The sequence below is a fragment of the Oncorhynchus gorbuscha genome, linkage group LG24 (genome assembly GCF_021184085.1).
Source record: "Oncorhynchus gorbuscha isolate QuinsamMale2020 ecotype Even-year linkage group LG24, OgorEven_v1.0, whole genome shotgun sequence".
Taxonomy (NCBI): Eukaryota; Metazoa; Chordata; class Actinopteri; order Salmoniformes; family Salmonidae; genus Oncorhynchus; species Oncorhynchus gorbuscha.
The window spans coordinates 20,341,380-20,368,357 of NC_060196.1; the positions used below are offsets into that span (position 1 = coordinate 20,341,380).

At 46.6% G+C, this 26,978-nt stretch overlaps 3 protein-coding genes and 1 long non-coding RNA gene across 4 annotated transcripts in view; 3 read left to right on the forward strand and 1 right to left on the reverse strand.

The window, feature by feature from the left end:
• Window positions 1-1,079, reverse strand: part of LOC124012692 (centrobin-like) — a 45,090-nt gene extending 44,011 nt beyond the window's left edge. The window contains exons 1-3 of the mRNA XM_046326568.1: window positions 942-1,079; window positions 595-784; window positions 428-515 (exon numbers count right to left, since the gene is read on the reverse strand). Of these exons, the coding sequence (XP_046182524.1) occupies window positions 428-515; window positions 595-642 (136 nt within the window). The 5' untranslated portion in view covers window positions 643-784; window positions 942-1,079. The remainder of the gene's footprint in view (window positions 1-427; window positions 516-594; window positions 785-941) is intronic.
• Window positions 1,080-5,539: 4,460 nt separating this feature from the next.
• LOC124013088 lies at window positions 5,540-6,832 on the forward strand. Its single transcript, XR_006834810.1, has 3 exons — window positions 5,540-5,714; window positions 6,294-6,555; window positions 6,711-6,832. It is a non-coding gene; the product is annotated as an uncharacterized LOC124013088 (long non-coding RNA).
• LOC124012180 (centrobin-like) lies at window positions 6,833-12,861 on the forward strand. The gene is made up of 6 exons (XM_046325663.1): window positions 6,833-6,880; window positions 6,948-7,035; window positions 10,503-10,569; window positions 10,697-10,823; window positions 11,132-11,245; window positions 12,812-12,861. The coding sequence occupies exons 1-6, from the start codon at window positions 6,833-6,835 to the stop codon at window positions 12,818-12,820; spliced, it is 453 nt and encodes a 150-aa protein (XP_046181619.1). The 3' UTR covers window positions 12,821-12,861.
• Window positions 12,862-12,973: 112 nt separating this feature from the next.
• Window positions 12,974-25,836, forward strand: LOC124012181 (centrobin-like). The gene is made up of 10 exons (XM_046325664.1): window positions 12,974-13,081; window positions 13,295-13,393; window positions 13,487-13,690; window positions 13,981-14,148; window positions 14,264-14,370; window positions 16,707-16,811; window positions 16,966-17,107; window positions 17,355-17,529; window positions 17,905-18,105; window positions 25,832-25,836. The coding sequence occupies exons 1-10, from the start codon at window positions 12,974-12,976 to the stop codon at window positions 25,834-25,836; spliced, it is 1,314 nt and encodes a 437-aa protein (XP_046181620.1).
• Window positions 25,837-26,978: the final 1,142 nt, after the last annotated feature.

Here is a 26,978-nt window from a genome sequence, read left to right on the forward strand (position 1 = left end):
TTTCCATATTTTTTTTGCAAGAGGTAGATCTTGGTTTACATTTGGACTTGGCATGTGATCTTAGGCTTGAAAAAGTTGTTGACCACTGGGCTATAGCAAATAGGAATAGGCCAATTAGAATGTCACCTGTCCTGCGATACTTTTTACTCCACGGCACCAGTCAAGTTCAAATACGCTAAACCGTCGATCACATGTCGTCGCCATAGACGATGGCTGTCAAACATTGTCAATAGATAATTCCATCATAATATCGCCCCACCCTAGTTTCACCTCCATCATGCCCTCTGACAAGTCAGGTGGATTTTTAGATATATATTTTTTGACATATTGTGGACATCCATCCATTCCTCTATGATCTGTGCCTATGGGGGGGGGGGTACAGGCTATGGGTTGGTTTGGGATAGAAGGAGAGTCTCCAGGGTCTCACCCTCCGTCTCCAATGTGGGTGTGCTTCTCAGCATGTTTTGAAGGTGAGCTCTGACATTCTCCATGTCCTGGATATGTCTCCTGCCATTCTGCAACCAACACACCAACATGTCACACACACAATCGCACACATACAACAAACACGTGTCGGATGTAGGGGTAAGTTACACTGAGTCTGCTGCTGTAGTCCACACTGGTGTTGAGATTATCACCCATCTCCTCTACCAACACCCTATCTTCCTCTCCCTCCTCCTCCTGTCTCCCCCTGGGGGAGGGGCTATGAAGGTTCAGGGGGGGATCTATCCATACCCCCTTCCTCCCCCCCAGCTGAGGCGAAGAAAACTGAAATGACACCTGTCTAGAGACACAGAGATAGTTAGAGTGAGACATGACACTGTCCATCAACCAGTCTGTCTATTTGCATGTTGAAAACCCAGTCTTATTTCTGGGCAAGGGGGGGGGGTGAGGTTGTTTCTGGGAGCATAGGGATTGTTTCTGGACAGGGCTCAGGTTACCTGTGAGTGTGGCCTGGTGATGGTTGACCTTTGGCCTGGAGATCTCGGGTGAGTTGCAGCGAGGAGTAGAGCCGGGCTGTGACCTCACAAGACTCATCCCACGGGGAACGGTGCGAGGAAGGCCAAGAGCGGATCAGAGAGGGGAGGCTTGTTTAGAAAGGGAAGCAGTGAGGATAGAAATGGGGGGAGGAGAAGTGGGGGCTGATATATGCAAAGGTTCTTTGTCACTTAGTAGTTCTTCACACCTGGTTGATGCCATCCCTGAACAGAGTAAACAGTCAGTGTAGAAAATACTGAATCAGTCAGAGTTTCTGTACAATCACCAACCACATGAGCTAGTTACTTATGGTCACAAATAACTTTCGCAGTGTACTCGTTCGTCAGCTAACGTTACTTAGCTAGCAAACTAACCAACGTTAACTGTTGCAGTACATTTGATTTTTCTGAAAAAAGTTCCTATTTAATTCGCTAGTTAATTAGCAACAAAATAAACCAAAACATTAACCAACTTAGTGAGCAAATAACACAGAGGTAACGTTAGTCAATTAACGTTAACTAGGCAATTTTGATGCCGTTTGTTTGTTGTGGCAACGTCGGTAGTCCAGCAACAGGAAAGTGACTAACCCTAAGATTTGGCTGTATAAAGTTATGACGACAGCTAGCAATATATGGGAGACCAACATTTTCAAAACAAACTAGCGTACTGTAGATTATAGTGACGCATAACGGTAAAACAAACTCGGCTAGCTAACAAGCGACATTAGTTTAGTATGACTCTGGTTAGGCTAACAAACACACAATCCCACCCTACCTATCGGTTGAGAGTGGCTGTGTACGTACCCGCTACAATTGGAAAACTCCTGGGCGCGAAAAGGTAGTGGATAGCTAACTTACTGTGCCAAGCTATCCTTCAGTGGTAGCTTCTAGCTAACGTTACCAGGAGGCTATCAACATCTAGTCAGTATATTGATGCTCTTTGGTACAGTGCTAACAGGGGGGAAACTCCCGGGGCCTGATTTAAAAAACAATAATAAAAAAAATCGCGCTTGGTTGTGTTAACTAGCGGCACTTCCGCTTGTTTAAGATACGACACGTCCGGTATTGAAGTCTTACACACCAGTCGTTTCCTTCTTCTCTGGTATAATAATGGCGTTCGAATGTGCATGCCGCCACCTACTGCGCATGTTGAAAATAAAAATATCCCAAAAACGGAAAATATTTGTGGTGGTTGGGGAACCTTCATACAAACAGTTGTGTAAAATAATTTCAAGTACTACTTAGTGGTGGAACTAGAGTTTTATACATGGGTTGGCCAGGGGGTGTCCAAGGCTACTTCGGGGGTCCAAATGTTGGTTATGTTTCCACTTGCCTCTAAAGAAAGGTATATTTAAAGCATTCTTATTGGTTGGTTCAACTCTGATTTGATTTATTTCACCTTTATTTAACCAGGTAGGCAAGTTGAGAACAAGTTCTCATTTACAATTGCGATCGGGCCAAGATAAAGCAAAGCAGTTCGACACATACAACACAGAGTTACACATGGAGTAAACCAAACATAGTCAATAATACAGTAGAAACAACTGAAAAAACCTACACTCGATCCCTCCGATGTCAACAACTACAGACCAGTATCCCTTCTTTCTTTTCTCTCCAAAACTCTTGAACGTGCCGTCCTTGGTCAGCTCTCCCGCTATCTCTCTCAGAATGACCTTCTTGATCCAAATCAGTCAGGTTTCAAGACTAGTCATTCAACTGAGACTGCTCTTCTCTGTATCACGGAGGCGCTCCGCACCGCTAAAGCTAACTCTCTCTCCTCTGCTCTCATCCTTCTAGACCTATCGGCTGCCTTCGATACTGTGAACCATCAGATCCTCCTCTCCACCCTCTCCGAGTTGGGCATCTCCGGCGCGGCCCACGCTTGGATTGCGTCCTACCTGACAGGTCGCTCCTACCAGGTGGCGTGGCGAGAATCTGTCTCCTCACCACGCGCTCTCACCACTGGTGTCCCCCAGGGCTCTGTTCTAGGCCCTTTCCTATTCTCGCTATACACCAAGTCACTTGGCTCTGTCATAACCTCACATGGTCTCTCCTATCATTGCTATGCAGACGACACACAATTAATCTTCTCCTTTCCCCCTTCTGATGACCAGGTGGCGAATCGCATCTCTGCATGTCTGGCAGACATATCAGTGTGGATGACGGATCACCACCTCAAGCTGAACTTCGGCAAGACGGAGCTGCTCTTCCTCCCGGGGAAGGACTGCCCGTTCCATGATCTCGCCATCACGGTTGACAACTCCATTGTGTCCTCCTCCCAGAGCGCTAAGAACCTTGGCGTGATCCTGGACAACAAACTGTCGTTCTCAACTAACATCAAGGTGGTGGCCCGTTCCTGTAGGTTCATGCTCTACAACATCCGCAGAGTACGACCCTGCCTCACACAGGAAGCGGCGCAGGTCCTAATCCAGGCACTTGTCATCTCCCGTCTGGATTACTGCAACTCGCTGTTGGCTGGGCTCCCTGCCTGTGCCATTAAACCCCTACAACTCATCCAGAACGCCGCAGCCCGTCTAGTGTTCAACCTTCCCAAGTTCTCTCACGTCACCCCGCTCCTCCGCTCTCTCCACTGGCTTCCAGTTGAAGCTCGCATCCGCTACAAGACCATGGTGCTTGCCTACGGAGCTGTGAGGGGAACGGCACCTCAGTACCTCCAGGCTCTGATCAGGCCCTACACCCAAATAAGGGCACTGCGTTCATCCACCTCTGGCCTGCTCGCCTCCCTACCACTGAGGAAGTACAGTTCCCGCTCAGCTCAGTCAAAACTGTTCGCTGCTCTGGCTCCCCAATGGTGGAACAAACTCCCTCACGACGCCAGGACAGCGGAGTCAATCACCACCTTCCGGAGACACTTGAAACCCCACCTCTTTAAGGAATACCTAGGATAGGATAAAGTAATCCTTCTCACCCCCCCCTTAAAATATTTAGATGCACTATTGTAAAGTGGTTGTTCCACTGGATGTCATAAGGTGAATGCATCAATTTGTAAGTCGCTCTGGATAAGAGCGTCTGCTAAATGACTTAAATGTAAATGTAAATGTAAACAAGTCTATATATACGATGTGAGCAAATGGGGTGAGATAAGGGGGGTAAAGGCAAAAAAAGGCCATTGTGGCAAAGTAAATACAATATAGCAAGTAAAACACTGGAATGGTTGATTTGGAAGAATGTGCAAAGTAGAATGCAAAATAAAAATAATGGGGTGCAAAGGAGCAAAAGAAAGAAATAAAATAAATACAGTAGGGAAAGAGGTAGTTGTTTGGGCTAAATTATAGATGGGCTATGTACAGGTGCAGTAATCTGTGAGCTGCTCTGACAGCTGGTGCTTAAAGCTAGTGAGGGAGATAAGTGTTTCCAGTTTCAGAGATTTTTGTAGTTCGTTCCAGTCATTGGCAGCAGAGAACTGGAAGGAGAGGCGGCCAAAGAAAGAATTGTTTTTGGGGGTGACCAGAGAGATATACCTGCTGGAGCGCGTGCTATGGTGATCACTCTCAGAGGGAGTTGTGCGCAAAAGAGAAAGGTGGCCATTGTTACTTCCGGTCCTAGTGAAAAGCCAACTGTCCTGGTTGATATATTATCGAATAGATATTTGAAAAACACCCTGAGGATTGATTATAAAAAAACGTTTGACATGTTTCTGTGGACATGGATATAATTTGGAATTTGTGTCTGTGTTGTCGTGACCGCTCTTTCCGGTGGATTCCTTGGCATAACTCAAACTAACTGAGGTATTTGGATTTTTTTTTTATTCTTTATGGAACAAAAGGAACATTTGTTGTCTAACTGGGAGTCTCGTGAGTGAAAACATCTGAAGATCAAAGGTAAACGATGAATTTGATTGCTTTTCTGATTTTCTTGATCAAGTTACCTGATGCTAAAGTGTACTTATTGTTTTGTCAAGCGATCGATAAACTTACAGAAACGCTTGTATTGCTTTCGCTGTAAAGCATCATTTAAAATCTGAGACGACGGGTGGATTAACAAAAGGCTAAGATGTGTTTTTCAATATTGCACTTGTGATTTCATGAATATTAATATTTTCTAGTAATATTATTTGACAGTGGCGCTATGCTATTCAGCGTTGCTGATGACAATTACACCGGATCCGGGATGGTTGGTTCAGAGAGGTTAACATGCATGATACCAAGGCTATTACGGTTACAGAAGTCATCAAAAGAGAGCGCCTGGGGAATAGGAGTGGAGCTAGGCACTGCAGGGCCTGGATTCACCTCTACATCACCAGAGGAAAAGTAGGATAAGGGTACTGCTAAAAGCAATGAAAAATTTGTCGTCTGGAACAGAGAGTAAAAGGAGGTTTCTGGGGGTGATGAAATAGCTTCAAGGTATAATGTACAGAAAAAGGTATGGTAGGATGTGAATACAGTGGAGGTAAACCTAGGTATTGAGTGATGATGAGAGTCTTGAGAAACATAATTGAAACCAGAAGATGTCATCGCATGTGTGGGTATCTTAAACAAGCGGAAGTGCCGCTAGTTAACACAACCAAGCGCGATTTTTTTTATTATTGTTTTTTTAAATCGGGCCCCGGGAGTTCCCCCCCCCTGTTAGCACTGTACCAAAGAGCATCAATATACTGACTAGATGTTGATAGCCTCCTGGTAACGTTAGCTAGAAGCTACCACTGAAGGATAGCTTGGCACAGTAAGTTAGCTATCCACTACCTTTTCGCGCCCAGGAGTTTTCCAATTGTAGCGGGTACGTACACAGCCACTCTCAACCGATAGGTAGGGTGGGATTGTGTGTTTGTTAGCCTAACCAGAGTCATACTAAACTAATGTCGCTTGTTAGCTAGCCGAGTTTGTTTTACCGTTATGCGTCACTATAATCTACAGTACGCTAGCTTGTTTTGAAAATGTTGGTCTCCCATATATTGCTAGCTGTCGTCATAACTTTATACAGCCAAATCTTAGGGTTAGTCACTTTCCTGTTGCTGGACTACCGACGTTGCCACAACAAACAAACGGCATCAAAATTGCCTAGTTAACGTTAATTGACTAACGTTACCTCTGTGTTATTTGCTCACTAAGTTGGTTAATGTTTTGGTTTATTTTGTTGCTAATTAACTAGCGAATTAAATAGGAACTTTTTTCAGAAAAATCAAATGTACTGCAACAGTTAACGTTGGTTAGTTTGCTAGCTAAGTAACGTTAGCTGACGAACGAGTACACTGCGAAAGTTATTTGTGACCATAAGTAACTAGCTCATGTGGTTGGTGATTGTACAGAAACTCTGACTGATTCAGTATTTTCTACACTGACTGTTTACTCTGTTCAGGGATGGCATCAACCAGGTGTGAAGAACTACTAAGTGACAAAGAACCTTTGCATATATCAGCCCCCACTTCTCCTCCCCCCATTTCTATCCTCACTGCTTCCCTTTCTAAACAAGCCTCCCCCTCTCTGATCCGCTCTTGGCCTTCCTCGCACCGTTCCCCGTGGGATGAGTCTTGTGAGGTCACAGCCCGCCTCTACTCCTCGCTGCAACTCACCCGAGATCTCCAGGCCAAAGGTCAACCATCACCAGGCCACACTCACAGGTAACCTGAGCCCTGTCCAGAAACAATCCCTATGCTCCCAGAAACAACCTCACCCCCCCCTTGCCCAGAAATAAGACTGGGTTTTCAACATGCAAATAGACAGACTGGTTGATGGACAGTGTCATGTCTCACTCTAACTATCTCTGTGTCTCTAGACAGGTGTCATTTCAGTTTTCTTCGCCTCAGCTGGGGGGGGAGGAAGGGGGTATGGATAGATCCCCCCTGAACCTTCATAGCCCCTCCCCCAGGGGGAGACAGGAGGAGGAGGGAGAGGAAGATGGGTGATAATCTCAACACCAGTGTGGACTACAGCAGCAGACTCAGTGTAACTTACCCCTTACATCCGACACGTGTGCGATTGTGTGTGTGACATGTTGGTGTGTTGGTTGCAGAATGGCAGGAGACATATCCAGGACATGGAGAATGTCAGAGCTCACCTTCAAAACATGCTGAGAAGCACACCCACATTGGAGACGGAGGGTGAGACCCTGGAGACTCTCCTTCTATCCCAAACCAACCCATAGCCTGTACCCCCCCCCCCCCCCCCCCCATAGGCACAGATCATAGAGGAATGGATGGATGTCCACAATATGTCAAAAAATATATATCTAAAAATCCACCTGACTTGTCAGAGGGCATGATGGAGGTGAAACTAGGGTGGGGCGATATTATGATGGAATTATCTATTGACAATGTTTGACAGCCATCGTCTATGGCGACGACATGTGATCGACGGTTTAGCGTATTTGAACTTGACTGGTGCCGTGGAGTAAAAAGTATCGCAGGACAGGTGACATTCTAATTGGCCTATTCCTATTTGCTATAGCCCAGTGGTCAACAACTTTTTCAAGCCTAAGATCACATGCCAAGTCCAAATGTAAACCAAGATCTACCTCTTGCAAAAAAAATATGGAAAACAAGGCCACAATGGAGTTCCACTTTGACGTTCTTTATTTTGTTACCTGTCAGTCACAAGCAAAGTATTCATTTAATTATGTAAATAGTATAATCAGAAGTGCAACTACCAAAGTTCTGTGACTTTGACAACCTTGGCTTATTAGTGTAAGCTAGCTTTCTATTTAACTAGAAAGCTAGAAACCTATAACTGAACCACTGTATCAGCAAAACATTTACATAATGTACTGACAAATCAAATAAAAAAATAGTCTGGATAGCGCTGCTGTGATCATCTGCCTGTATTCTTCCTCTGATCGCAAGCCTCCTGGTTGTCTGACCCACCTTTTGGATTATTGCCTAGAGAATGTATCTATTTTGGATGTCCCCCGCCATATCTCCCTCTGGAATACCTATCGGGTTTCCCTCTGACTCTCCTGCGGCCCGGAGTAGCTCCTGCCGCTACCGTTTTTTCTCTGGCTAGTTATAGGGCCTCTCCACCGAAGCGCTCCCGACCTAGCCTCCACTCTTTTGCCATCGCATGGACCCCTGCCGTCAATCTCATTAGGTTTCCGCTCTCTTTCTTTTGCTCTGCTGGCGAGGATTGTATTTCACGTGTTTTTGACTGTGGGTTCTAGTGCTAGCTGGTTTAGAGTAGGCTAGTTGGGCTATGGCTTGCTGTTTTGCTAACCGTGGGGGTTTCTGTGTGGATTCATCTGTAATTTTATTTGATCTAAATTGCTGTCATGCACCTGCCCACGGGCTCCTCTCTGTTCCTCGTGTTTGCTCTCTGCCCTGGAATAGTATGGATTCCCACTCCCTGTTTTATCCCGACCAAATACTACTCCCCCCTGATTTTCGTCGCATGAATAATAACTAACGGCTCCGGCTCTCCTATGATGTCCTTATCCCGCCCACTCATCGGGCATCCTACGTAGACGCTGCTACCTGCATCATAGCTCACGTCGCAACTGGTCTGTCAACTATACTACTGGTAGCAACATTAACTCTCTCTCGTCTCACTCACGCCCTACTTCCAATCCATCTTGTACAGTAAACCATGACTGACTACGTCCCCTTCAACCTACTGTACCACTATCCATAAACTCACCTCTGTTTGACAATACTAACTTTGCTTGCCTCAACACTCGATCAATGAACAAAGCCCCCTTGCTCCATGAACTAATATCTGACAACAAGCTAGACTTCCTCCTCCTAACTGAAACTTGGCAACAACCCAGTGATTTATTTTCTCTTAACCATGCTACTCCTGCTGGTTATGGCTACCTGTGTCACCCCCACTCCACCAGCCGTGGTGCCGCCCTTGCTCTACTGTATACTGTAACTGTAAATCAAAATAGCTGAACTCTGTCCCTACTATCTTGTTTGAATACATTGCTTACAAATCATCCTGCTCTATTACCACTATCCTTGTGTACTGTCTTCCTAAAGTTAATGAATCATTCCTGTCTGGACTACTCACCATTGCTCTCCCACTCTCTCCCTGCTTGGAGATGATGAAAATTCACATGGACTCATCACTCAAAACCTGCCTCTTTCATTGCTGTTCTGGACTGTTAATATTACCCAACTTGTCAGTTTTCCCACTCACATCAAGGGAAACATACCAGATCTCATCTGCTCTGTTGGCCTCAACTTAACTAATATTTCCCCATCTCTGTTCCACAAGATACTTAATTTCTGCCCTCATACTCACCCCACAACACTGACAAATGCCTTATCTCCTTCCATAACATCAAAGCTGTTGGCCTCCTCCAACTCTGATGCCAATTGCGCTGCCCTGCCCCTTGACCACACCCCCCAACACACCTGGTGAACTAGCTGCTCAATTCAAACACTGCTCTGTCTCCCTCAACTCTCTGGACCCAATCCAAACTAAACCTGTTTCCTTCTCCTCCCCTGGTTTACCCCTGAGCTCTCGCCCTGAAGCAAGCTGGCTGCCAACTGGAGCGCCTGAGCTGGAAGTCTGGGCTCACTGCCCACGCTGAGGACTACAAACTACCTCTCCACCAACAGATGCTGCCAGGTCTGCCTACTTCTCAAACATCATTCAATAAGAACTCCCAAACTGTTCTCGACTGTCAGCAAACCACTTCAGCCCATGATGACACCTTCTCTACTTCCTCCACTGAACTCTGCAACTCCTTCCTTCAGTTTTTCAAGGACAAGTTCACCCAAATAAACTCATCACTGACTGATAATTCTCCCTCAGCCGCACCTTCCCCTGTTAACCTCCCAACCGTCACCCCTGAAACCCGTCTCAGAATTTGCCCCATCTCAAAACTCATGTCATCCAAGACTACAACTTGCTCCTTGGATCCTCTCTACTTTTCTCATCAGTCTGCTCGCTGCCCATATATCGTACACATCTCTAATCTCTCCCTTGCCCACGGAACAGTCTCCTCCAACTGCAAAACAGCTGCTATCACCACCATCTTAAAAATGCCAGGGCTAGACCCTACCATCCTCAATAACTTCCACCCCATTACCAACCTTCCCTTCCTTGCCAAGACTCTGGAACGGACTGTTGCCTCTTAATTACAAACCCACCTGCTAATCATCAACCTATTCCGAGCCCTCCCATTCTGGTTTCCACTCCCTCCACAGTACTGAAACTGCAATCCTCAAAGTTGTCAATGACCACCTCTCCTGATGCCCTCAACATCGACCTGAGTGCGGTTTTTGACACAATGAGCCATCAAATCCTCCTCATCGGGCTTGAGTTGCATTTTATTTTGCGCTATAGCACAACTGTAGTTTTAGCACACTTTTTGGGGGGTGATCGCATCGTGTATATAACAATGTTTTATGGGAAAATAATCACGATAGGACAGAGGTTGACATCACCCAACCCTAGTTGGAACCACCACCATATTGCTTACACCTATCCAATCCTCTTAGATCTGTGCCTAGGGGGCTGGGATTCAGGGAATGGATTACACACACTGAAGAAAAAGGAGACAGACAGACACGCCACTCTCACAAACACACACAAACTTTGCCAATATGGTATTCCCTCTATTGTCCTGCAGGAGGCAGCAGTGTTACAGAGAGTCCCAACCAGTCATTTAACAGTGACAGCACCTCACAGCTACTTGGGTAACACTATACACCTTCTCTATTTTAGTTTTTTGATATATTTTTGTTTTCTCTATAATAGCTATGTAGTCGGTACGTATTTGACTAAATGTAAAACAAATTGCACTTTTCTTATTCTCTTCTCCAGTGGTGGGGTAGGAGGTTTAGAGGAGTTGTTCCCGCGTTATTCTTCTCATCTGCGTTCTGATGGTGTCTTCTCCCCGGAAGCCACTCTCCTTAGGGAGAGCCTAGACAGGGAGAGGACCAGCCGCAAGGTAAACACACAAACACTGATCCTGATATGATCTTTGGCCCCAATACCTTCCAATTCCTGAGGATCAGACCTGCTTTAGCCTGGTCAGTGTCTAACCCCTCTCTATGTGCCAGTATGAGGGGCAGATGTGTGTGTGTGTGTGTGTGTGTGTGTGTGTGAGGGGCAGGTGCTGCCTGGTGTGTAACTGTGCGTCTGTAGTAGGGTTGTCACGGTACCACTATCCCAATATTGGTTTCGGGACAACCCTAGTCAGGAGCAGTGTGACGTGCAGGGGCTGCAGGTTTGTGACGTTAAGTGTGTCTCTAGCAGTGTGAGCGGCACGTGCTGGTTTTGCAGAGTAAGGCTCTGGAGCTGCAGCAAAGATTGGCTCTCGCTTTGTCAGCTGACCGGAAGAAGGACGTCATGATCGAGCAGCTGGATAAGGTGTGGACACACCTTACACTCATATACACTCTTGCGCTCTCTCTGTTTCTCTCTCTCTCTAGCTCTCTCCCACACACATGCACATCTTTAGGATCTACAGTACCTGTCAAAAGTTTGGACACACCTGCTCTTTCAAGAATTTTTCTTTATTTGTACTATTTTCTACATTGTAGAATAATATTGAAGACATCTAAACTGTGAAATAACACATGGAATCATGTAGTAACCAAAATAGTGTTAAACAAATCAAAATATATTTGAGATTTTCGGTTCTTCAAATTACCCACCCTTTTCCTTGATGACAACTTTGCACACTCTTGGCATTCTCTCAACCAGCTTCAACTGAAATGTTTTTCCAACAGTCTTGAAGGAGTTCCCACATATGCTGAGCACTTGTTGGCTGCTTTTCCTTCACTCTGCGCTCCAACTCATCCCAAATCATTTCAATTGGGTTGTGGTCGGGTGATTGTGAAGGCCAGGTCGTCTGATGCAGCACTCCATCACTCTCCTTCTTGGTCAAATAGCGCTTACACAGCCTAGAGGTGTGTTTTGGGTCATTGTCCTGTTGACCAACAAATGGTAGTCCCACTAAGTGCACACCAGATGGGATGGTGTATCGCTGTGGTAGCCATGCTGGTTAAGTTTGCCTAAATAAATATAATAAATCACAGACAGTGTCACCAGAAAAGTACCGTCACACCACCTCCATACGTCATGTGAGAACCACACATGCAGAGATCATCTGTCCACTTACTCTGCATCTCACAAAGACATGGCAGTTGGAACCAGAAATCTACTAATTAGACTCATCAGACCAAAGGACAGATTTTCACCCGTTTAATATCCATTGATTCTCGCAGTCTTCTCTGATCAGTCGATGTTGAGATGTGTCTGTTACTTGAACTCTGACGGGCTGCAATCTGAGGTGCAGTTAACTCTAATGAACTTATCCTCTGCAGCAGAGGTAACTCTGGGTCTAACTCTGGGTCTTCCTTTCCTGTGGTGGTCTTCATGAGAGCCAGTTTAATCCTAGCGCTTGATGGTTTTTGCGTCTGCACTTGAATAAACTTTAAAAGTTACTGACATTTTCCGTTTTGACTGAGCTTCATGTCTTAAAGTAATGATGGACTGTCGTTTCTCTTTGCTGATTTGAGCTGTTCTTGCCATAATATGGACTTTTACCAAATAGGGTTATCTTCTGTATACCACCCCTCCCTTGTCACAACACAACTGATGGCTCAAATGCATTAAGGAAAGAAATTCCACAAATTAACTTAACATATTTTGATTTGGTTGCTACGTGATTCCATGTGTGTTATTTAATAATTTTGATGTCTTCACTATTATTCTTCAATGTAGAAAATAGTACAAATAAAGAAATACCCTTGAATGAGAGACACAGGTACAAAAACATGCTTACGCACACATTGATGTTGTATGGTGGTATTAAATGTTCTGTTGTGGATATGCTTGTTTTATCTTTAGCTCATTTAGTACAAACATAGTTCACTGTTTTATATTTTGTTTTATATGTAATGTGGGTGCTTTGGTGTGTTTGGACCCCAGGAAGAATAGGCAGCAGCTAATGGGGATCCCCAATAAATACAAATGAGTAGGTGTGTCCAAACTTTTCACTCGTACTGTATATGGTGAAAATATCAGAGGCAAAGGTGGAGCTGTCACCATATATTACTAATAACCTGTGTGTATGTCTATCAGACCCTGGCTATGGTGGTTGAAGGCTGGAGGAAACATGAGCAGGAGAAGAGTGAGGGAGTGAAGAGACTACAGCAAGAGAAGGAGCTGGCGGAGAGACGACATACAAAGCAGCAAGAGGTAGCACAAACACAGTATTTATGTGCTTACAAAGATTTAACATGTTGCTGCCTTGCATCCATAGCTCTGTTTGAATTTGACAGTGCTTACATTTCCACACCACCATCCCACATATTTATACCAAACCAAGTGGCGCGACTGTCATTGGCTGTTGTTATTACATAGGATTCACAAATGTCACTACGAGTGTGTGCGTGCATGTTTGTTTTCCAGACCCTTGGTCAATTAGAGCAGTCTCTTGCTCAGGTTGCCGAGGCCCTGGAGCAAGAGCAGAAACACACTGAGGAACTACAGATAACCAACAGACAGCTGGTGAGTAACTCACACACACAGTCACATACTCTCAAACTATCATTTACACCTATCTGTGTGTGTGTGTGTGTGTGTGTGTGTGTGTGTGTGTAGGACCTGCGGCTGGTGGAGTTGGAAGGGTCTCTGTGTGATTGTAGGCGTGAGTGTGAGCTCTTGTGTGTGGAGCGAGACGAGTTGCATCTACATGCCCAGGAAGCCCAGACTGCTCTGACCTGCCTCCAGGAGCAAACAGCCAATGAGAGAAGATCGCTGGAGGACCAGACAGTCCAGCTAGCCAATCAACTACAAGAGGAGAGGGTGGGTTTGTCTCTCCTGTCCAACATTTTGGAATGTCCGTTTAAATCATTCAATTGAAATTGTTACTAAGTAACATGTTTGCCGCAAACGGAAGCCTTGAAAGCAGCTCTTAATTAGCAACTAACAGCAGTCTCTAACTAGCATTTCCATTTATGAAGTGTTTTTTAAAATTGTGCATGAAGTGTACCTAATGGAATCAATGTCCTTTAAATAACTCAAAGCATCTTGAATTGGAGTTCATTCTAAATTGACACCATCCTGTGTGTGTATGTGCATGTGTTTGTTTGTAGGAGTGCAAGCAGCGAGAGGAGCAGCATTTGTTGGAGGTAAGACAGGTGTTGGAGGAGGTGAGGGGAGAGTTGGCCAAAGTGAGGGGGAGACTGCTACAGCTGGAGGAGGAGAAACTGGAGGCGCGGAGAGAGTGGGACACGGAGCGCATGGACTGGGCTCTGGAACAGGTACATATCTATTTGTCTGTGTTTACAAGATCTTATGACTCTGGGGGGTTGTTTACAAATTTGGGGGTCTGGGGGTTTGTTTACAAAAGGTGTGTGTGTGTGTGTGTGCGCGTAGGCCCGATTTGAAGCCCAGCATTCTCAGTTGGAAGTAAAGCTGAAACAGGAGACTGAGAGACTGTCAGCTTCACAGCAGGAACACATTGCCCTGAAAGAACAGCACAGGTAAACACAAACGCCACTAGGGGTGATAAAGTCCTAGACCACAGTTATTTTACCCACAAGCAAGCATACAAGGCCCTCTCTCGTCTGCCATTTGGCAAATCAGATCATGACTCTGTACTTCTGCTAACTGTTTTACAAGCAGAAACTAAAACAGGAAGTACCCGTGACTTGCTCCATTGATAAATGGTCACCAGAAACAGAGATTAGGACTGCTTTGCTAACGCTGATTGGAATATGTTTTGAGACTGTGCCGATAACATTGACAAGCTAACCACCTCTGTTACAGGCTTTATTAGAAAATGCATCAGCGACGACATCCCCACGGTGAGGGTTCGCTGCTTCCCAATCAAAAACCTTGGATTAACACCAATGTTGGTGCTAAACTAAAGAACTGGGCTACCACACACAGCTATCATAGACAACCCTAAGGCTACGGCCATAGACAGGAATAAGTACAAGAAGTCCTGCTATGACCTCTGCAGAGTCAAACGAGCAGGACAATATAGGAACAAAGTGGAATCATATTACACAGCCTCCGACGTCCACCACATGTGGCAGGGGCTACAGTCCATTATGGATTACGAAGGAAGACCCAACCGTGATCTGCCCAACGATGCCTCTTTACCAGACTAACTCAATGCATTTTATGCATGCTTTGTGCTGGGTGTGAGGGCCTTCCCCGACCAAGAGGATTGGGTGATCTCGCTCTCCGAGGACCACATGAAAGGTCTTCAATCAGGGCAACACCCACAATTCCGTGGGGCCCGACGGTATTCCAGGGTGTGTTCTCAGAGCATGCGCAGGACAGTTGGCAGGCATTTTCACGGTCATTTTCACCCTCCTTGTCCCAGTCTGTAATCCCCACATGTTTTAATATGACCACCATCATGTAGCACTCACTTCTGTAATCATGAAGTGCTTTGAGAGGCTGGTTATGGCACACATTAACTCCACCATCCCAGACATCCTAGACCCACTCCAATTTGCATACCGCTCCAACAGATCCATAGATGACTCAATCACTCTACACACTGCCCTCACCCACCTAGATAAATGGAATACCTATGTGAGAATGCTGTTCATTCTCACATAGGGCGACGCACAATTGGCCCGGCGTCGTCCGGGTTTGGCCTGTGTAGGCCGTCATTGTAAATAAGCTCACCAAGCTTAGGACTCTGGGTCTGAACACCTCCCTCGGGAACTGGATCCTGGACTTCCTGACGGGCCAACCCGTAGTGGTGAGGGTAGGCTACATCACCTCCGCCATGCTGACACTCAAAAAGAGCTCCCGCCTGTACTCCCACGCACTACTCTAACACCACCATCAACTTTGCTGACAACACGACGGTGGTAGATCTAATCACCGTCAACAACAAGTCAGCCTACAGGGAGGTCAGTGACCTGGCAGTGTGGTGCCAGAGCAACAACCTCTCCCTTTAAGGTCAGTAAGACCAAGGAGCTGATCGTGGACTACAGGAAACGTAGTAGTCCACATTGACAGTGGAGCAGGTCGAGAACTTCAAGTTCCTCGTTGTCCCCCTCAGGAGTTAGAAAAAGTTTGCATGGGCCCTCAAATCCTCAAAAAGTTCTATAGCTGTACCATTGAGAGCATTTTGACTGGCTGTATCACTGCTTGGTATGGCAACAGCACCGCCCTCGATCACATGGCGCTACAGAGGGTTGTGCGGACAGCCCAGTACATCACTGGGGCCGAGCTCCCTGCCATCCAGGACATCTGTATCAGTCAGTGTGGAAGGAAGGCCCGGAAAATTGCTAAAGACTCTGCTTCTGCATAGCTAGCTGTACCGGTGCAACAAGTCTGACACCAACAGATTCTTGAACAGCTTCTATCCCTAAGCAATAAGACTTATAAATGGCTAACAAAATAGCTACACGGACTATGTGAATTAACTTTGTTAGGGCCCTGTGCGCACTCACAGGACCCTACCTACATACTCACTCCATCATCTGTTCACTCAAACATATAATGCACATACATTAATAGTGTCTACACACACACCCACTCACATACAAGCTGCTGCTACTCTGTCTTATATCCTGTTTCCTAGTCACCTTACCCCTATACATATCTACCTCCATCACTCCAATATCCCTGGACATTGTAAATATGCTTTTGGAACTGACCCTGTATATAGTACGCTTATTTACTTACTTATTGTGTTCTCCATACTGCTTCTTTCTTGTGTGTTTACAGTATTTCATTGTTATTGATTGTTGGGTTTTGAGTTTGCAAGAAAGGCATTTCACTGTACTTGTGCATGTGACATTGAAACTTGAACCCACACACTTCCACAGTGTTTGACGTGTGTTTTCAGGAATCAGCTGCTGGATCTGAGTGCTCGCCATGTGAGAGAACTTTCCTCCCAGTTACAGCAACACCAGCAGCACACACGGACACTCACCCAGGACTACCAGACCAGGTAACACACACACACACACACACACACACACACACACACACACACACACACACACACACACACACACACACACACACGGAAAGTTTATCACACCAGGTTGGTTTTTGCACTCGTAGTGGTTTCTGCCCATTTTGTGTGTGTGTCTCTCTCTCAGGCTGGCCCACTCCAAGCAGCAGTCTGTTTTGTTGGAGGAGAGCAGGAGGAGGCTCGAAGGGCAGAGAGAGGAGCTTGTGAGCAGACTGCAGAGTTTACTACGCTCCCATTGGACAGAAGCACTGAGACTGCTCAGCACACAGGTACATATACTCACACTCAGTGTTTCTACACAGATCATTTCTGTCACCTCCTGTTAACAGAGATACTGACTTGCACTTTTGCTTTCTGCCTCTGCAAATGTTGGTTCTGTGTAGCATGCCAAAAACTATACTTATGGGACTCTTGAATTAGGCTTGTGGTGTAGTTGATTTGCTATCATCCGTTTTTTCAATGGTCAAGGCCTTCTGAGCCAGCCAGCAGAGGTACCTGTGTGTGTTTGTTTTGCAGGCAGAAGGGTCTTCTCTTCCTTCGCTGTGGGACGAGCCCAAAGACTGGATGAACCAACATCTACTACAGGAACCATCATCTAATTCACACATTACAGTACAGTACAGAGCTGCAGCTGACACGCACATGGTGCAGAGAGAGCAGGAGGGGGAGGAAGTTGCTCGCTTGGCACAAGGTAATCAATAGGAACATTTTATGTTTTAAACCGCTCTGCTTAAACTCACTGATTGGACCACTCAATCCTTAAAGTGCTAGCTTCTCAAACTTCAAACGGTGCCAGAGATCAAGCACTGATTCTCTATTCCCAAGAATGTCTATCTGAGACTATATTCAAATCAAACATAAACTTTCAAGGTAAATGAAGGCAAATCCACAAGCCCCCATTGCCATCTTTTTTGTCAGTCACTTTTATTTAGCCATTTCTAAGCTCCAAAATAATTTTGCAAATGTGCTCATGTAACATCAGTCCTGCAGTGTCTTTGTTGAGAGAAGTGCTTTCTCTATTGTCATTATATTTTTGTTAGTATAGTTATTATATTTGTTTCACCAGATGCTCAAGCAGTGGTCCTCCGACTCTCCAGAGAGAGAGGTGAATTAAGTGGAGAGGGTGAAGCAAGAGCGATAACAGAGGGAAGAGAGAGAAGTTGGGAGAGAGCGGCAGGAAGAGAAGAGAGTAGAAACCTCAGCGTGCTGAACCACACTCTCTCCTTCAACCTTCTGGAGCCACAACTAGACACCACCAACATGACAGGTACCCACATACGTCCAGCTAGAAACCACCAACATATGACGGTAATGTCATGTTTTGTCATTTATTATCTTGTCTTGTCCCTGTGCTTCCCATTCTATTCGTTTCCCTCTGCTGGTCTTATTAGGTTCTTTCCCTCTTTCTATCCCTCTCTCTCCCCCTCCCTCTCTCACTCTCTCGCTCTCTCTTCTCTCTATCGTTCCGTTCCTGCTCCCAGCTGTTCCTATTCCCCTAATCAATCATTTAGTCTTCCCACACCTGTTCCCGATCCTTTCCCCTGATTAGAGTCCCTATTTCTTCCTTTGTGTTCCGTTCCTGTCCTGTCGGTTCCTTGTCTAGAATTCACCGTGCTGTGTTTGTGTATCGCCCTGTCGTGTCGTGTTTTCCTCAGATGCTGCGTGGTGAGCAGGTGTCTGAGTCTGTCTGGTTCAAGTGCCTTCCCGAGGCAACCTGCTGTTCACCTGCTGTTCAAGATCGAGTCTCCAGTTTGTCCTCGTCATTTCGAGTGAAAGTTGTGTTTTTTGTTTGTATTTACTTTACTGGATTAAAGACTCTGTTTTCGCCAAGTCGCTTTTGGGTCCTCTTTCACCTGCATGACAGAAGGAACCGACCAAGGAATGGACCCAGCGACTTCAGACGCTCGTTACACTGCCGTCGAGATCCAAGGAGCCATGCTCGGCAGACACGAGCAGGAATTGTCTGCTGCTCGCCATGCCGTGGAGAACCTGGCCGCTCAGGTTTCCGACCTCTCTGGACAGTTCCAGAGTCTACGTCTCGTGCCACCTGTTACTTCCTGGCCTGCCGAGCCTCCAGAACCTAGGGTTAATAACCCACCTTGCTACTCCGGGCAGCCCACTGAGTGCCGCTCCTTTCTCACGCAGTGTGAGATTGTGTTCTCTCTCCAACCCAACACATACTCTAGAGAGAGCTCGGGTTGCTTACGTCATTTCACTCCTTACTGGCCGGGCTCGAGAATGGGGCACAGCTATCTGGGAGGCAAGGGCTGATTGCTCTAACAAGTTCCAGAACTTTAAAGAGGAGATGATTCGGGTTTTTGACCGTTCAGTTTTTGGTAGGGAGGCTTCTAGGGTCCTGGCTTCCTTATGCCAAGGTGAACGGTCCATAACGGATTATTCTATTGAGTTTCGCACTCTTGCTGCCTCTAGTGAGTGGAACGAGCCGGCGCTGCTCGCTCGTTTTCTGGAGGGACTCCACGCAGTGGTTAAGGATGAGATTCTCTCCCGGGAGGTTCCTTCAGATGTGGACTCTTTGATTGCTCTCGCCATCCGCATAGAACGACGGGTAGATCTTCGTCACCGGGCTCGTGGAAGAGAGCTCGCATCAACGGTGTTTCCCTGCTCCGCATCGCAACCATCTCCCTCCTCTGGCTCAGAGTCTGAGCCCATGCAGCTGGGAGGGATTCGCATCTCGACTAAGGAGAGGGAACGGAGGATCACCAACCGCCTGTGCCTCTATTGCGGAGTTGCTGGACATTTTGTTAATTCATGTCCAGTAAAAGCCAGAGCTCATCTGTAAGCGGAGGGCTACAGGTGAGCGCAACTACTCAAGTCTCTCCATCAAGATCCTGTACTACTTTGTCGGTCCATCTACGCTGGACCGGTTCGGTGCTACATGTAGTGCCTTGATAGACTCTGGGGCTGAGGGTTGTTTCATGGACGAAGCATGGGTTCGGAAACATGACATTCCTTTCAGAGAGTTAGAGAAGCCTACGCCCATGTTCGCCTTAGATGGTAGTCATCTTCCCAGTATCAGATTTGAGACACTACCTTTAACCCTCACAGTATCTGGTAACCACAGTGAGACTATTTCTTTTTTGATTTTTCGTTCACCGTTTACACCTGTTGTTTTGGGTCATCCCTGGCTAGTATGTCATAATCCTTCTATTAATTGGTCTAGTAATTCTATCCTATCCTGGAACGTTTCTTGTCATGTGAAGTGTTTAATGTCTGCCATCCCTCCCGTTTCTTCTGTCCCTACTTCTCAGGAGGAACCTGGCGATTTGACAGGAGTGCCGGAGGAATATCATGATCTGCGCACGGTCTTCAGTCGGTCCCGAGCCAACTCCCTTCCTCCTCACCGGTCGTATGATTGTAGTATTGATCTCCTTCCGGGGACCACTCCTCCTCGGGGTAGACTATACTCTCTGTCGGCTCCCGAACGTAAGGCTCTCGAGGATTATTTGTCTGTGTCTCTTGACGCCGGTACCATAGTGCCTTCTTCCTCTCCGGCCGGGGCGGGGTTCTTTTTGTTAAGAAGAAGGACGGTACTCTGCGCCCCTGCGTGGATTATCGAGGGCTGAATGACATAACGGTTAAGAATCGTTATCCGCTTCCCCTTATGTCATCAGCCTTCGAGATTCTGCAGGGAGCCAGGTGCTTTACTAAGTTGGACCTTCGTAACGCTTACCATCTCGTGCGCATCAGAGAGGGGGACGAGTGGAAAACGGCGTTTAACACTCCGTTAGGGCATTTTGAGTACCGGGTTCTGCCGTTTGGTCTCGCCAATGCGCCAGCTGTTTTTCAGGCATTAGTTAATGATGTTCTGAGAGACATGCTGAACATCTTTGTTTTTGTCTATCTTGACGATATCCTGATTTTTTCTCCGTCACTCGAGATTCATGTTCAGCACGTTCGACGTGTTCTACAGCGCCTTTTAGAGAATTGTCTCTACGTAAAGTCTGAGAAGTGCTCTTTTCATGTCTCCTCCGTTACTTTTCTCGGTTCCGTTATTTCCGCTGAAGGCATTCAGATGGATTCCGCTAAGGTCCAAGCTGTCAGTGATTGGCCCGTTCCAAGGTCACGTGTCGAGTTGCAGCGCTTTTTAGGTTTCGCTAATTTCTATCGGCGTTTCATTCGTAATTTCGGTCAAGTTGCTGCCCCTCTCACAGCTCTTACTTCTGTCAAGACGTGTTTTAAGTGGTCCGGTTCCGCCCAGGGAGCTTTTGATCTTCTAAAAGAACGTTTTACGTCCGCTCCTATCCTCGTTACTCCTGACGTCACTAGACAATTCATTGTCGAGGTTGGCGCTTCAGAGGTAGGCGTGGGAGCCATTCTATCCCAGTGCTTCCAGTCTGACGATAAGGTTCATCCTTGCGCTTATTTTTCTCATCGCCTGTCGCCATCTGAGCGCAACTATGATGTGGGTAACCGTGAACTGCTCGCCATCCGCTTAGCCCTAGGCGAATGGCGACAGTGGTTGGAGGGGGCGACCGTTCCTTTTGTCGTTTGGACAGACCATAAGAACCTTGAGTACATCCGTTCTGCCAAACGACTTAATGCCCGTCAAGCTCGTTGGGCGTTGTTTTTCGCTCGTTTCGAGTTTGTGATTTCTTACCGTCCGGGTAGCAAGAACACCAAGCCTGATGCCTTATCCCGTCTGTTTAGTTCTTCTGTGGCTTCTACTGATCCCGAGGGGATTCTTCCTTATGGGCGTGTTGTCGGGTTAACAGTCTGGGGAATTGAAAGACAGGTTAAGCAAGCACTCACGCACACTGCGTCGCCGCGCGCTTGTCCTAGTAACCTCCTTTTCGTTCCTGTTTCCACTCGTCTGGCTGTTCTTCAGTGGGCTCACTCTGCCAAGTTAGCTGGTCATCCCGGTGTTCGAGGCACTCTTGCGTCTATTCGCCAGCGCTTTTGGTGGCCGACTCAGGAGCGTGACACGCGCCGTTTCGTGGCTGCTTGTTCGGACTGCGCGCAGACTAAGTCGGGTAACTCTCCTCCTGCCGGTCGTCTCAGACCGCTCCCCATTCCTTCTCGACCATGGTCTCACATCGCCCTAGACTTCATTACCGGTCTGCCTTTGTCTGCGGGGAAGACTGTGATTCTTACGGTTGTCGATAGGTTCTCTAAGGCGGCACATTTCATTCCCCTCGCTAAACTTCCTTCCGCTAAGGAGACGGCACAAATCATTATCGAGAATGTATTCAGAATTCATGGCCTCCCGTTAGACGCCGTTTCAGACAGAGGCCCGCAATTCACGTCACAGTTTTGGAGGGAGTTCTGTCGTTTGATTGGTGCGTCCGTCAGTCTCTCTTCCGGGTTTCATCCCCAGTCTAACGGTCAAGCAGAGAGGGCCAATCAGACGATTGGTCGCATACTACGCAGCCTTTCTTTCAGAAACCCTGCGTCTTGGGCAGAACAGCTCCCTGGGCAGAATACGCTCACAATTCGCTTCCTTCGTCTGCTACCGGGTTATCTCCGTTTCAGAGTAGTCTGGGTTACCAGCCTCCTCTGTTCTCATCCCAGCTTGCCGAGTCCAGCGTTCCCTCCGCTCAAGCGTTTGTCCAACGTTGTGAGCGCACCTGGAGGAGGGTGAGGTCTGCACTTTGCCGTTACAGGGCACAGACTGTGAGAGCCGCCAATAAACGCAGGATTAAGAGTCCAAGGTATTGTTGCGGCCAGAGAGTGTGGCTTTCCACTCGCAACCTTCCTCTTACGACAGCTTCTCGTAAGTTGACTCCGCGGTTCATTGGTCCGTTCCGTGTCTCCCAGGTCGTCAATCCTGTCGCTGTGCGACTGCTTCTTCCGCGACATCTTCGTCGCGTCCATCCTGTCTTCCATGTCTCCTGTGTTAAGCCCTTTCTTCGCACCCCGTTCGTCTTCCCTCCCCCCTCCCGTCCTTGTCGAGAGCGCACCTATTTACAAGGTACATAAGATCATGGACATGCGTTCTCGGGGACGGGGTCACCAATACTTAGTGGATTGGGAGGGTTACGGTCCTGAGGAGAGGAGTTGGGTTCCGTCTCGGGACGTGCTGGACCGTTCACTCATTGATGATTTCCTCCGTTGCCGCCAGGATTCCTCCTCGAGTGCGCCAGGAGGCGCTCGGTGAGTGGGGGGTACTGTCATGTTTTGTCATTTATTATCTTGTCTTGTCCCTGTGCTTCCCATTCTATTCGTTTCCCTCTGCTGGTCTTATTAGGTTCTTTCCCTCTTTCTATCCCTCTCTCTCCCCCTCCCTCTCTCACTCTCTCGCTCTCTCTTCTCTCTATCGTTCCGTTCCTGCTCCCAGCTGTTCCTATTCCCCTAATCAATCATTTAGTCTTCCCACACCTGTTCCCGATCCTTTCCCCTGATTAGAGTCCCTATTTCTTCCTTTGTGTTCCGTTCCTGTCCTGTCGGTTCCTTGTCTAGAATTCACCGTGCTGTGTTTGTGTATCGCCCTGTCGTGTCGTGTTTTCCTCAGATGCTGCGTGGTGAGCAGGTGTCTGAGTCTGTCTGGTTCAAGTGCCTTCCCGAGGCAACCTGCTGTTCACCTGCTGTTCAAGATCGAGTCTCCAGTTTGTCCTCGTCATTTCGAGTGAAAGTTGTGTTTTTTGTTTGTATTTACTTTACTGGATTAAAGACTCTGTTTTCGCCAAGTCGCTTTTGGGTCCTCTTTCACCTGCATGACAGGTAAGGGCTGGGAATTGCTAGGGACCTCACGATAGGATATGTGCTGTGATTTTTATTGCGATTCGTTGTTCCAATCTTATTGCTCATCATATGTCTGCTGCTCGGGGGCAAAAGAGAGAGAACAAGTTTTGATCAGTCATTGAAATAAAAGTGCTGAAAACAAATTGTCTCCCTATTTAAAAAGATGGAGAGCAGGCTATGAAGGAAAAATACTGGAGTTTTGGTGCAAGTACAGCCAACTAGCGCAAAAAATAATATTGCGATTTATAGTCCATACGATATATTGTCAAAAATAGTATCCTTTTATTTTTTATTTTATTTATTTATTTCACCTTTATTTAACCAGGTAGGCAAGTTGAGAACAAGTTCTCATTTACAATTGCGACCTGGCCAAGATAAAGCAAAGCAGTTCGACAGATACAACGACACAGAGTTACACATGGAGTAAAACAAACATACAGTCAATAATACAGTATAAACAAGTCTATATACAATGTGAGCAAATGAGGTGAGAAGGGAGGTAAAGGCAAAAAAAGGCCATGGTGGCAAAGTAAATACAATATAGCAAGTAAAACACGAATGGTAGTTTTGCAATGGAAGAATGTGCAAAGTAGAAATAAAATAATGGGGTGCAAAGGAGCAAAATAAATAAATAAATCAAATACAGTTGGGCAAGAGGTAGTTGTTTGGGCTAAATTATAGGTGGGCTATGTACAGGTGCAATAATCTGTAAGATGCTCTGACAGTTGGTGCTTAAAGCTAGTGAGGGAGTGTTTCCAGTTTCAGAGATTTTTGTAGTTCGTTGCAGTCATTGGCAGCAGAGAACTGGAAGGAGAGGCGGCCAAAGAAAGAATTGGTTTTGGGGGTGACTAGAGAGATATACCTGTTGGAGCGTGTGCTACAGGTGGGAGATGCTATGGTGACCAGCGAGCTGAGATAAGGGGGGACTTTACCTAGCAGGGTCTTGTAGATGACATGGAGCCAGTGGGTTTGGCGAGGGCCAGCCAACGAGAGCGTACAGGTCGCAATGGTGGGTAGTATATGGGGCTTTGGTGACAAAACGGATTGCACTGTAATAGACTGCATCCAATTTGTTGAGTAGGGTATTGGAGGCTATTTTGTAAATGACATCGCCAAAGTCGAGGATTGGTAGGATGGTCAGTTTTACAAGGGTATGTTTGGCAGCATGAATGAAGGATGCTTTGTTGCGAAATAGGAAGCCAATTCTAGATTTAACTTTGGATTGGAGATGTTTGATATGGGTCTGGAAGGAGAGTTTACAGTCTAACCAGACACCTAAGTATTTGTAGTTGTCCACGTATTCTAAGTCGGAGCCGTCCAGAGTAGTGATTTTGGACAGGCGGGTAGGTGCAGGTAGCGATCGGTTGAAGAGCATGCATTTAGTTTTACTTGTATTTAAGAGCAATTGGAGGCCACGGAAGGGGAGTTGTATGGCATTGAAGCTTGCCTGGAGGGTTGTTAACAGTGTCCAAAGAAGGGCCGGAAGTATACAGAATGGTGTCGTCTGCGTAGAGGTGGATCAGAGACTCACCAGCAGCAAGAGCGACCTCATTGATGTATACAGAGAAAAGAGTCGGTCCAAGAATTGAACCCTGTGGCACCCCCATAGAGACTGCCAGAGGTCCGGACAGCAGACCCTCCGATTTGACACACTGAACTCTATCAGAGAAGTAGTTGGTGAACCAGGCGAGGCAATCATTTGAGAAACCAAGGCTGTCGAGTCTGCCGATGAGGATGTGGTGATTGACAGAGTCGAAAGCCTTGGCCAGATCAATGAATACGGCTGCACAGTATTGTTTCTTATCGATGGCGGTTAAGATATCGTTTAGGACCTTGAGCGTGGCTGAGGTGCACCCATGACCAGCTCTGAAACCAGATTGCACAGCAGAGAAGGTATGGTGAGATTCGAAATGGTCGGTAATCTGTTGACTTGGCTTTCGAAGACTTTAGAAAGGCATGGTAGGATAGATATAGGTCTGTAGCAGTTTGGGTCCCCCCCCAAGAGTGTCCCCCCCTTCGTATCAAAGACTTGGACAGGGAGTGGTTATAAATGTCAGTGAAGACACTTGCCAGTTGGTCAGCGCATGCCTCCAGTACACGTCCTGATAATCCGTCTGGCCCTGTGACCTTGTGAATGATGACCTGTCTAAAGGTCTTATATCGGCTGCAGAGAGCGTGATCACACAGTCTTCCGGAACAGCTGATGCTCTCATGCATGTGAGAACATAGAAGTAGTTTCTCGTCTGATAGGTTTGTGTCACTGAGCAACTCTCGGCTGTGCTTCCCTTTTGTAGTCTAATGCCACATCAGACGAGTGTCATAGCCGGTGTAGTATGATTCGATCTTAGTCCTGTGTTGACGGTTCGTCGGAGGGCATAGCGGGATTCGTTATAAGCTTCCGGGTTAGAGTCCCGCGCCTTGAAAGCGGCAGCTCTATCCTTTAGCTCTGTGGATGTTGCCTGTAATCCATGGCTTCTGGTTGGGGTATGTACAGTGGGGCAAAAAATGATTTAGTCAGCCACCAATTGTGCATGTTCTCCCACTTAAAAAGATGAGAGGCTTTTAATTTTCATCATAGGTACACTTCAACTATGACAGACAAAATGAGGGGAAAAAATCCAGAAAATCACATTGTAGGATTTTTAATGAATTTATTGGTGGCTGACAAAATACTTTTTTGCCCCACTGTATGTACGGTCACTGTGGGGACGACGTCATCGATGCACTTATTGATGAAGCCAATGACTGATGTGGTGTACTCCTCAATGCCATCAGAGGAATCCTGGAACATATTCCAGTCTGTGCTAGCAAAACAGTCCTGTAGCTTAGTATCTGCCTCATCTGACCACTTTTTTATTGATCTAGTCATTGGTGCTTCCTGCTTTAATTTTTGCTTGTAAGCCGGAATCAGGAGGATTGAATTATGATCAGATTTGCCAAATGGTAGGAGAGCTTTGTATGCATCTCTGTGTGGAGTAAAGGTGGTCCAGAGTTTTATTTTCCCCTCTGGTTGCACATTTAACATGCTGATATAAATTTGGTTAAACTGATTTAAGTTTCCCTGCATTAAAGTCCCCTGCTACTTGGAGCGCCACCTCTGGGTGAGCGTGTTTGCTTATGGCGGAATACAGCTCATTCAATGCTGTCTTAGTGCCAGCCTCTGACTGTGGTGGTATGTAAACAGCTATGAAAAATGCAGATAAAATCTCTAGGTAGGTAGTGTGGTCTACAGTTTATCATGAGATATTCTACCTCAGGCAAGTAATAGCTCGAGACTTCCTTAGATATCGTGCACCAGTTGTTATTTACAAAAAAAATTCATAGTCCGCCGCCACTTGTCTTACCAGATGCCGCTGTTCTATCCTGCCGGTGCTGCGTATAACCACCCAGCTGTATGTTGATTAGTGTCTTCATTCAGCCATGTCGCTGTGAAGCATTAAG